At 36.4% G+C, this 12,669-nt stretch overlaps 1 protein-coding gene across 10 annotated transcripts in view; it reads left to right on the top strand.

Moving 5' to 3' along the window:
* The window catches only part of TTC28 (tetratricopeptide repeat domain 28), a 727,080-nt gene that overhangs the window by 385,699 nt on the left and 328,712 nt on the right, over positions 1 to 12,669 (top strand). For all 10 annotated transcript variants that reach the window (XM_005567710.4, XM_045364300.2, XM_015457345.4 and 7 more), the window contains one exon: positions 11,317 to 11,464. In XM_005567710.4, coding sequence (XP_005567767.3) covers positions 11,317 to 11,464 — 148 coding nt within the window. The remainder of the gene's footprint in view (positions 1 to 11,316; positions 11,465 to 12,669) is intronic.

Below are 12,669 nucleotides of genomic sequence, written 5' to 3' on the forward strand. Positions count from 1 at the left end.
TGAATAAATAAATGTTTTAAAACATAAAAGTACAGTAACTGGCAGGGTGCAGTGGCTCATGCCTATAATCCCAGCACTTTAGGAGGCCAAGGCAGGAGGATCACTTGAGCCCAGGAGTTTGAGACCTGCCTGGATGACATAGTGAGATCCTCTCTCTAAAAAAAAAAAAAAAAAAAAAAAAAAATTAAGTTAGCCAGACATGGTAGTGCATACCTGTAGCCCCAACTATGCAGGAGGCTTAAGTGGGAGGATCACTTGCACTCAGGGGTTCAAGGCTGCAGTGAGCCATGATCATACCACTGCATTCCAGCCTGAGTAACAGAGTGAGAACTTGTCTCAAAAAAAATTAATAATCATAATAGCACACAAAATTCAATCATGTTTCATACTGGCAAGGAACAACTGAAAACTGAACTTTCAAAAACAATAGCTCCAAAAAATGAATTATTTAGATGTAAGTGTGACAAAATATGTGTAAGATATTTACAATGAAAACTAAAAAAATGCTCATGAAATAAATCAAAATGAAGACATAAATGGGGAAACATAGCCTGTTTATGAACTGAAAGACTAAATATAGTTATGATGCCTGTTCTCCCAAAATTGAACCAATACAAATAGATTTAACATAATGCCAATGAAAAACAAGATTTTTTGTACATATAGACATCTGAGTCTACAAAGATTTATATGGAAAAGCAAAGAAACTAAAATAACCAAAGCAATTTTGAAAAGAAAAAGTTGGGTGCATCATAGAACACAATTTTAAAACTTCCTAAAAAATTACAGTAATCAACACAATGTAATGAGAGAGGAGAAAGGAAGAAACAGGTCAGGCAGGCAGTTAGGGTGGGTCCTCTGTTGAATTCTTTCAAGCAAAAGAACAGCCTGCAGGCACAGATAAGGGAACTTGCACAGTGGGGCTTGCCTAAGATGCCCACAGCCACACAGATAAGAAAGGCTACATAGGTGACTTGCCCAAATACACCTGCAATGGAAAATTCCATCCCCTGACACATGTGCAGTAAGCGGAATAAAGCAATACGGAGTAACTCAAGCTTAGGGCCCACATGCGCATTAAAAGGATGGGGTGGAACTACCAGAACTTCGTGCCTTGTGCAAATGAGACACCCAGCCCTCATCAGTTTCTTATAAAAGTCTTTGCATTTAACTGTAACAACAGCAACCCTCTTCTAGATCCCTTCACCACAGCTGAGAGGTTTTTTTTTTTTTTTTTTTTTTTTTTTTGAGACGGAGTCTCGCCCTGTCGCTGAGGCTGGAGTGCAGTGGCGCGACCTCGGCTCACTGCAAGCTCCGCCCCCCGGGTTCACGCCATTCTCCTGCCTCAGCCTCCTGAGTAGCTGGGACTACAGGCACCCGCCACCGCGCCCGGCTAATTTTTTGTATTTTTAGTAGAGACGGGGTTTCACTGTGTTAGCCAGGATGGTCTCGATCTCCTGACCTTGTGATCCGCCTGCCTCGGCCTCCCAAAGTGCTGGGATTACAGGCGTGAGCCACTTCTTTCGCTTATTAAACTTTCACTCCAACCTCATCCTTTGTGTCCATGCTCCTTAATTCTCTTAGTCATGAGACAAAGAACTCTGGGTAATACCTCACAACTCAGACTGTTACATTGTGGTGCATTGGTGAGACGGTAACAGTAATATTGTGAAGGGGTAGACACATATCAATAGAACAGAATAGAGAGTCCAGGAATAGACCCACACAACTATGAACAACTGATTTTTTTACAAAGGAGGGATTAAAAAAGAAAGGAACTTACTCTTTTCAATAAATGGCATTTGAACAATTGGACATTCATATAAATAAAAATGAATCTAAAACACTGTTTTGCACCTTATATAAGAATTAACTCAAACTGGACCACAAATCTAAATGTGAACAAGTAAAACTATAAGAATTTTAGAAGAAAATGTTTGTAACCAAGGATTAGATAAAAAGTTCTTAAACATGGTAACAAGGAGGAATCTAAGCAAAAATGGATAAGTAGATATCATAGCTCCAAGGGCCTGTCCCTCTGAAGCAATATCAAAAACTAAAGAAAAATTGTCAATACCAACTTTGTCAGGACTCTGGAACACAGTCACAGGTTTACACCAGTGCAAAAAAAAAATCCAAATCCAGAAGAAAGCAACTTCAAAATGGCATACAAGTCTTTGACATTTTAGCTTCACCTTGCCCCATCCTCCTCCCTGGCTTGTTGACAGTCTTAAACTTGACAGTTCGCATTCCCATAGTGAGAACTAGGTCCCTGGTTCTCTAGGGAGCAGAGCAAACCTTATCTTCAAATAATTGTGTTTGTCTGATCTAACCTGTCTGGGGACTACCTATATTATTAATGCAAGGTATCTGCCTTTGTTTCACCTAACTCAAAATTCCCTCAGGGAAGAAAAGCAGCAGATATTCCTCAAAAACACTGTAATACAAACAAACAATCCCCAGTGACCTATACAAAAGACTACAGATAGTCCCCAGTACACAGCCAATCTGTACAAACTTGGAGAATTTTTTTCTTTTTTTTAGAGATAAGGTCTCACTCTGTTACCCAGGCTGGAATGCAGTGGAACCATCATAGCTCACTACAGCTTTGAACTCTTGGGCTCAAGCAATTCTCCCACCTTAGCTTCCCAAGTAGCTAGGACTATAGGTACATGCCACTACATCTGGCTAATATTTTAAATTTTGGTAGAGATGAGGAATTGCTGTGTTGCCCAGGCTGGTCTTGAACTCTTGGCCTTAAGTGATCCACCTGTCTCAGCTTCTGGAGTTGCTGGGATTCAAGGCACCCTGCTCTGGCTCTAATTCTTCTTTTTTTCCCTATTCTGATTCTCTCTATCTCATTTTTTCCCGCTATTCGAGAAAACTGCTATCAAATCAACAAACAGCTAAAACCCACAGTAAGCAAAAAATCACAAAAAGTGAAGTAAGCAAACAAACAAAAATCCGTAAAAGGGAAGAATCTCATTTTCAGAGTTTCACATGTATTTTTAATGTTTAGGAAACTTAAAATGTTCTAAACATACTTTGTTTACAACAAAAGTATTACAAGGCATGCAAGAAGCAAGAAAGTATGGCCTATTCACAAAAGTAATTAATAGAAACTATCATATAGAAAGCACATATATTGAATTTATGAGAAAAGACTTTCATTCAGTTGTACTAAATATGCTCAGAGAGCTAAAATAAATCATGAACAAAGAGGTAAAGAGAACCAGGAGAACAATGTATAAAGAAATAGGGAGGGTGGCTGGCAAGATGGCCGAATAAGAGCAACTCCGGTCTGCAGCTCCCAGCGCGATCAATGCAGAAGGCAGGTGATTTCCCCATTGCTTGTGTGTGTCAGGTTTGTCAAAGATCAGATGATGGTAGATGTGTAGTGTTATTTCTGAGGCCTCCATTTTGTTCCATTGGTCTATATATCTGTTTTGGTACCAGTACCATGCTGTTTTGGTTAATGTAGCTTGTAGTAGAGATAGCGTGATGCCTCCAGCTTTGTTCTTCTTGCCCAGGATTGTCTTGGTTATGTGGACTCTTTCTTGGTTCCATATGAAGTTTAAAGTAGTTTTTTCCAATTCTGTGAAGAAAGTCAGTGGTAGCTTGATGGGGATAGCATTGAATCTATAAATTACTTTAGGTAGTAAGGCCATTTTCGTGATATTGATTCTTCCTATCCATGAGCATGGAATGTTTTTCCATTTGTTTGTGTCCTCTCTTATTTCCATGAGCAGTGGTTTATAGTTCTCCTTGAAGAGGTCCTTCACATCCCTTGTAAGTTGGATTCCTAGGTATTTTATTCTCTTAGTGGCAATTGTGAATAGGAGTTCACTCATGATTTGGCTCTTTGTCTGTTGTTGGTGTATAGGAATGCTTGTGATTTTTGCACATTGGTTTTGTATTCTGAGACTTTGCTGAAGTTGCTTATCAGCTTAAGGAGGTTTGGGGCTGAGATGATGTGGTTTTCTAAATATACAATCATGTTATCTGCAAACAGAGACAGTTTGACTCCTTCTCTTCCTATTTGAATACGCTTTATTGCTTTCTCTTGCCTGATTGCCCTGGCGAAAACTTCCAGTCCTATGTTGAATAGGAGTGGTGAGAGAGGGCATCCCTGTCTTGCGCCAGTTTTCAAAGGGAATGCTTCCAGTTTTTGCCCATTCAGTATGATATTGGCTGCGGGTTTGTCATAAACAGCTCTTATTATGCTGAGATATGTTCCATTTTAGTTTATTGAGAGGTTTTAGCATGAAGGGCTGTTGAATATTGTCGAAGGCCTTTCCTGTGTCTATTGAGATAATCATGTGGTTGTTGTCATCGGTTCTGTTTATGTGATGGATTACGCTTATTGATTTGCCTAGGTTGAACCAGCCTTCCATCCCAGGGATGAAGCTGACTTGATCGTGGTGGATAAGCTTTTTGATATGCTGCTGGATTCGGTTTGCCAGTATTTTATTGAGGATTTTCACATCGATGTTCATCAGGGATATTGGCCTGAAATTCTCTTTTTTTGGTTGTGTCTCTACCAGGCTTTGGTATCAGGATGATGCTGGCCTCATAAAATGAGTTAGGGAGGATTCCCCCTTTTTCTATTGATAGGAATCGTTTCAGAAGGAATGGTACCAGCTCCTCTTTATATCTCTGGTAGAATTCGACTGTGAATCCGTCTGGTCCTGGACTTTTTTTGTTTGGTAGGCTATTAGTTATTGCCTCAATTTCAGAACCTGTTATTGATCTGTTCAGAGATTCAACTTCTTCCTGATTTAGTCTTGGGAGAGTGTATGTAGGGTACAGGGATTTATCCATTTCTTCTAGATTTTCTAGTTTATTTGTGTAGAGGTGTTTATAGTATTCTCTGATGATAGTTTGTATTTCTGTGGGATCAGTGATGATATCCCCTTTATCATTTTTTATTGCATCTATTTGATTCTTCTCTCTTTTCTTCTTTATTAGTCTTGCTAGTGGTTTATTTTGTTGATCTTTTCAAAAAACCAGATCCTGGATTCATTGATTTTTTCAAGGGTTTTTTGTGTCTCTGTCTCCTTCAGTTCTGCTCTGATCTTAGTTATTTCCTGCCTTCTGCTAGCTTTTGAATTTGTTTGCTCTCGCTTCTCTAGTTCTTTTAATTGTGATGTTAGCGTGTCAATTTTAGATCTCTCATGCTTTCTCTTGTGGGTATTTAGTGCTATAAATTGCCCTCTACACACTACTTTAAATGTTTCCCAGCGATTCTGGTACGTTGCGTCTTTGTTCTCATTGATTTCAAAGAACATCTTTATTTCTGCCTTCATTTCGTTATGTGCCTAGTAGTCATTCAGGAGCAGGTTGTTCAGTTTCCATGTAGTTGTGTGGTTTTGAGTGAGATTCTTAATCCTGAGTTCTAATTTGATTGCACTGTAGTGTGAGAGACAGTTTGTTGTGATTTCTGTTCTTTTACATTTGCTGAGGAGTGTTTTACTTCCAATTATGTGGTCAATTTTAGAATAAGTATGATGTGGTGCTGAGAAGAATGTATATTCTGTTGATTTGGGTGGAGAGTTCTGTAGATGTCTGTTAGGTCCACTTGGCGAGTTCAAGTCCTGGATATCATTGTTAATTTTCTGTCTCATTGATCTAATATTGACAGTGGGGTGTTAAAGTCTCCCATTATTGTTGTGTGGGAGTCTGAGTCTCTTTGTAGGCCTCTAAGGACTTGCTTTATGAATCTGGGTGCTCCTATATTGGTTGCATATATATTTAGGATAGCTTTTCTTGTTGAATTGATCCCTTTACCATTATGTAGTGACCTTATTTGTCTCTTTTGATCTTTGTTGGTTTGAAGTCTGTTTTATCAGAGACCAGGATTGTAACCCTTTTTTTTTTTGCTTTCTGTTTGCTTGGCAGATCTTCCTCCATCCCTGTGTATCCCTGAGCCTGTGTATGTCTTTGCACGTGAGATGGGTCTCCTGAATACAGCACACTAATGGTCTTGACTCTTTATCCAATTTGCCAGTCTGTGCCTTTTAATTGGGGTCATTTAGCAGTTGTACTTACAGAGATAGAGTAGAATGATGGTTGCAGAGCCTGGGAAAGGGTAGTGTATGTGGGGGCGAGCAAGGTGGTATGGTTAATGAGTACAAAAATATAGTTAGATAGAATGAATAAGATCTAGTATTTGGTAGCATAACAGGATAACCATAGTCTACAATAATTTATTGTACATTTAAAAATAACTAAAAGACTGTAATTGGATTGTTTGCAACACAGAGAAAGGATAAATTCTTGTGGTGATGGATACCCCATTTACTCTGATGTGATTATTATGCATCGTATGCTTGTATTAAACTATCTTATGTATCTCATAAATACTTTGGACCTGCAAAAATTAAAAATATAAAGTTTTCAAAAATCATTTTTTCTTTTAAAACCAAGTTTTATATATTCTCTAAGTTTATTCTTTTCCATCACAATTGAACAAAATTGTTTTGTATACATACAGTGATATTAAAGTTCTTTTAGTTTTGGCCTCTTATAATCATTTTTGCTTTTGACTCAGTTGTGTTAACTTATAAGTCAGTGTGAGTTAATGGGTGCAGCACACCAACATGGCACATGTATACATATGTAACAAACCTGCATGTTGTGCACATGTACCCTAGAAGTTAAAGTATAATAAAAAAGAAAAAAAATTATAAGTCAGTGGTGCTGCTTTTTAAAAACTAGCATCAGCATATCTATTTTCCCCATTTCTAATCATCTTTAAAATAAAATAAGGGAAAATTTACTAGAAAATCATGTGATTTACAAGTGTAGTTGAACAAAGTTGGTGATTATATGGAAAGCATATATAAAACATATGGAAGATATAAAACAATGTTATAATTAGAAATATTCTTCAGGAGATTTTAAAGGTTCACATTCCAAATGTGAAATACGGACTAAGAATATTAAAGTAGGCTGGGCATGGTGGCTCACACCTGTAATCTAGCACTTTGGGAAGCTGACATGGGTGGATCATTTGAGGTAAGGAGTTCGAGAACAGCCTAGCCAACGTGGTGAAACCCCACCTCCACTGAAAATACAAATATTAGCCAGGAGTGGTGGTGCACATCTGTACTTCCAGCTACCTGGGAGGCTGAGGCAGGAGAATTGCTGGAACCTGGGAGGTGGAGGTTGCAGTGAGCTGTGACTGTACACTTCACTTCAGCCTGGGTGACAGCAAGACTATCTCAAAAAAGAAAAAAAAAGAGTATTAAAGTATAACATTTGAAAATACAGATAAAATCAAAGGCAGATTGTTTGCAAATACTTGAAATAAGCACTAGGTTATGCATTGTACATATGAGTATACACTATTCTATATATCATTACATATTACATATATTTATTACATATGTTGTTATACACATGTAACTGTGAACATAGTAGTTTACCTCATTACTCATTTAGGCCAAGGGAGAGTAAGGTTATTGTTTGGTTCAGTGACATTTTGGAATTCTAAACCAGGAATGATGTGTTGAAAGTAAAGACTAAAGGTCTTTCCTTGCTTCCAGAGGTACTTGCAGAGTGAATTGTTTACTGTTTCACTTATTTAGTCTTTTAGTGTTTTTATTTTCACCCTCTGGAGTGAGAGAAATGCCATTTAGTAAAAAGCAAATGCTAGTAATACTAACAATTTTGACAATAGGGCATAAATACTTTGGTCATTAATTACATTTTTGTTACCTCTGAAATATTACAACATTAGTTACTTTTAGTTAGCATTTACTGCAGTCAGCAGTCAAGACACTTAGAGCTTTTTATATTTTTTCCCTCTCAACTGTGAGCATCTTGAGGGTGCTCTAGTCTCATTTTTTTTTTTAAATTTGTGTTATGTGTCATGGTGCCTGGCACTGTTGATTTTTAGGGAATGTTAATTGAGAGAAAGAAGTAATGGAAACTTATTCTTGTAATCCAGTTGTCTTTATATGATTGTGAAGTCATCTAGTAGTATGCATGGAATAATCACTGTGGTATATTTGTGGTGACCAACAAGAAAATAATGAATGGAACACTTGAAAATCTAGGCATCCCACTTTAGTTGAGTTTATTTACTAGCTCCCTATATGTTTCTCTTCTTCTTGGCTAAAGCTTCAGCCTAAAATCATTGTACTTAGGGTATAGGTGTTCTCAACAGTTAGTCCATGTTGCCAAACTGATGACCAGCATGTGGTGTATGTTGGTGGGTTCATGAAGTAAGTGTGTATATGATCTGATGTTGACTGGGCACCAAGTATTCACCATTGCCCTGGAGATCCCAACTTTGGCATGCTGCACCTATTCTGCCTTTCTATATATAAATTAGTACTTCTCCCAGATGAAGTGGTTTTGTGTGAAACCTGTGATAATAAGATAAATATTAGTAGCTGGAACCCATAGAAGGAGAAGCAGATACACTCTTGGCAGGTCACGACAATTTCCCTGAAGCTTGGATAAACAGCTGTGAATCTCAACACATCCTGACCTTTGCTTTGGAGAAGGCTAGCAAGCCTATGGGTGGCTGTTATCTCGCTCAGAACTTGGTAATACCAATTTATTTTAGTCAGGTGATTTAGATTTTGTCTGGGAGCCTTATAGCAATGAGAAGTCTCAATTATATAGTTTCTTGATTGCTCATAGTCTTTTATGGAACAAGAGAAAGAATGAATGAGACAGTTATAGAAATGGAATAATATTATATTGAATGCTAAAATATTTAAAATATTTATTGGACTCCCTTGTATTCTGTTAGTCTATAATTATGTGTTTGTATTAAGATTCTTTTCCCATTAAATAATAACAAAAATAGCTAATTTTATTGGGTGCTTAACTCTTTGCCAATTACTGTACTGGATTCTCTTTATTCTATTTCAATAACTCACAATCAGGTTTTATCATCAGCTTGAACTCCATAGTGACGTATCTCTCACAAAAGTATAAACAACTCATTTTTATTCAACAGCCATTTGTACATGTAATGAATATTGCACGGATAAATGTTGGGAGAGCCCCACTCTATGAGTTTGGAGCAGGGGGTTTGTCAGAGCTGTACTCTTTATGCTATCTTTAGAGGGATACAACCCTAAGCTTTTAACAGGTAAAATCTTATAAAGTTGGATTAGAGACTCTGGAAGGGCATAAGGGAAGACCAAAGATGACCTTTGACCCTTCTCTCCTATATCACTTTTTAAAATATTTTCCTGAAGAAAGGAAACCAAGATTGTGGGAGGCATCGTCCAGTCTTACCTTTTCTTACCTAATTTGTAAGTGTTCTAAGAAAACAAAACATGCACGTTCTCCTTGAGCTCCTGCGTGAACATGAGACCAAAGCTTGCATTTAACACTGAACTTTACCTACCTCCCTAGCGGTAGATAAATCATACTTTTCAGTGGTTTTACTTGGCAGACAGGAGAATCAGTTGCCCTCTCAAGTAAGCAATGTTTTGCTTCAAATATGTAAGAAGTTATCAGAATTCATTGGTACTAACTTAAGATTTTTTTTCTTATAATATGTGAAATCAATAACTAAGACATTTTTGTGTCTCTTAGTTAAGTTTACAGTTATTCGGCATTTTTGTATATAAAAACATACAAATATGTATATTTTTAGTTTAAATATAGCATTTCTGTAGTGATGTAAACTGTAGTTATTTTTAGTTGGAATATACTGTTGCCTCTTGGAATATAGAAACCACCTAAAAAGTGAAATGAAAAAGGTAATGAAAAACCGTTTGTAAACACATTAAAGATTAAAACAGTGACTGAGTCCAGTGAAGGGAAGTGATCCTATGAATTAGTAATGAAAGTACATTTATAGGTTATTATCTTACTGGGGTCTGAGTTTTAACAGCTGCTGATACTTTAATAGAAGCCTGAGTAGTCTGTCATAATTTGAGTATTCATTCTGTTTATGGATTGTTTTTTAATAGAAACACTGAATGGTGTTGCCTATCTTAAATTACCTCAAAGAGTCATTATAATATTAAGATAAGTAAATATATCTTGTAAACATGAAAGGTGCTTTTTCACTCTCTGTGTATATGCATTTGTAATATAAAAATTTTAAATTATGTATTTTGTATTGAGTGATAGTTTTAGGAGTTTGAAACTTCATTTAGATCCCAAGAATACAATTTGTAACAATTTCTAAGTATATTGGACTGAAAAAAGTACGTTTGTGTTATAAACAGAATTGTAAGAGAATTTCAGTTGAATAGGAGACCAGGTATTTTAGAAGCAGATGTTGCCATATAAGCAATGAGTATGTTAATTATATGTTATTTGCATGTATTAATTAGGTACACACCTAATTTGCTGGTTGTATACAGGTAACACTTTGTCACTTGCTTGGTTTTACTCTGTGTACTTGAAAACAAACTGCAGGCTTGATGTAGTGGCTTACGCCTGTAATCTCAGCACTTTGGGAGGCTGAGGTGGGAGGATTGCTTGAGCCCAGGAGTTCAAGGCTGCAGTAAGCTAGGATTGCGCAACTGCACTGAAGCCTGGTTGAAAAAGTGAGACCCTCTATTAAAAGAAAGAAAAAGAGAAAAGAAAACAAATGGCAGTTTCTTAAAACTATTCTAAAATTTAAATATTTAAATGTCTTATTAATTCTCTGGTCTTTTCTGCAGTTAGTTGGAACGAGGAATCTTTTCCTATAATCACAATTGATAATACTAGTTTTTAAAATAATTCAATTAAAGAATACAAAGGACAATAACCTTTTTTGGTTTCTAAGCAAAGCACACATATAGGTAATTGCTTTGAAATACTATGTTTGAAACAACACATTAAAAGTAAGTAGCCATGTTGTGTTACTCATTATTAAAATTATCTTAATAGTAATCACACACTGATTTGTTCCTTTATAATTATTTAAGAGCGGGAAATAGAAAATAAGTAGAATTCATCTCATTTATTTTTGCACTGTACCAGATACTTAGGTGAGGTATAAAGAAATCTTCATGTCCCTGTCCTGAGGAGCTTATGGCATTAAAGGTGGGATAAGAAATATTTTTTAAATAGTTCAAAAACAATAAAAGTAGTGTGTGAATAAATATCAAAGAATGTGATAAAGTTGATGTGTCTTAGAAGTGAAAAGATGTAAATTTTAAGTAGAAGTTGCCTGATGAAAGTATGCTTATGATGTTAGAAGTTAGTTCATTTCATCACGAACTGTTCACTAGGTTTTTAAATCAAGTACATCTCAATCTTCGTTCTGCTGACCTGTTGTTCTAGTAAAGAATCACCATCAGTCTTGTTGGAGCACAGGCAAAACATGCATTATATATCTTTTATTTCTAGGCATACTTCCGACAGGGTGTTGCCCTCCAGTACCTTGGACGTCATGCCGATGCCCTGGCAGCCTTTGCATCTGGACTGGCTCAAGACCCCAAGAGTCTCCAGCTTCTGGTGGGGATGGTGGAAGCCGCCATGAAATCTCCCATGAGAGGTAAATATGATAAAAGTACTTGGTGTAACATTAATTTAAAGAAGAAGATTTCTAGCCTTCCAAGACTTTAGGCTCAGGCACAGAGAACTGATAGGTTATCAAATTAGCTAAGATTTGATATTTTAGACCAAGGAAGATCAAGAATAACTGCCAACAAGTGATGTTAATGAGGCAGAATAGTATGGTAGAAGGGCCACTCACATAGAAGTTTGTGGACCTACATTACATTCTTAAATTTTTCACTAACTGTATGACAATGGGTAAATGGATCAACTTCTCTGGATTTCAGGATTATTTAAAAACCCTTATAGTTTTTCTGTAGTCTGAAATTCTGTAATTCTAAACCACAACACTTTTAGTAGGAAATTGATTTCTCAGATGGACCAATATATGCCTTCTAGAAATACTCAAATAAGAGAAGACATTTGACATTCTTATATTTCATAAAAGAAATACACATCTAATTGTAGGCTGTGCCTCAAATTTTTCAGAGGAGCATTAAAAATTAAAAGAAGAAAGAAACAAGACAGATACCAGTTTACATATTTTATCCCTGTTCTTACTTCTAATTTACGCTGGTTGATATTCTGGAATAAACAAAAGAATGGATTGAAAATGGTACTGTGGAGGTTGGAGGAGTTCTGAGGCCCAAAACAGATTGGCTTCATTTTGAGGAATGTTGATTTTTGAGGAATGAGTTCTTGGGAAGATTTGACTAAAAGTATATATAGCAATTGCTGTCTTTGGGGAGTGATAGAGACACCGAGGCAGATTTATGGTAGACAGTAGACAGCTAATAATGATTCATTTTAATCAGGGTATGTCAAGCAGAACTCTCTTTTTCAGTCTGAAGTGGTATGTTTTTGAATTTTTCTTATGGAAAAATGAACCTAAAATTTTTGATGGCAGCATCATTCAACATTTTATCTAGTTTTGAAAATGTTTGCAGACTTAGATATTTTTAATATACTGGCTAGTATTATACTTGGCTCAAAGTATGTGCCAAATAAAAGTTTGATAAACTAAATGGTACTGATTTGGTCTCTGGGTAATTTATAGCTATAAAAAATATTTTCTTGAAATTCAGGGATTTCATATTTTAGGAAGAAAGTCTTAAGAAAACCTCTCTTCATGCGATTTTATAAACTCTACAAAGCTGAGATTTTGCCACAGGCTGAAACCTCCTAGGGACCTGCTGTTAATAA

The sequence above is a fragment of the Macaca fascicularis genome, chromosome 10, assembly GCF_037993035.2.
Source record: "Macaca fascicularis isolate 582-1 chromosome 10, T2T-MFA8v1.1".
NCBI classification, from domain to species: Eukaryota; Metazoa; Chordata; class Mammalia; order Primates; family Cercopithecidae; genus Macaca; species Macaca fascicularis.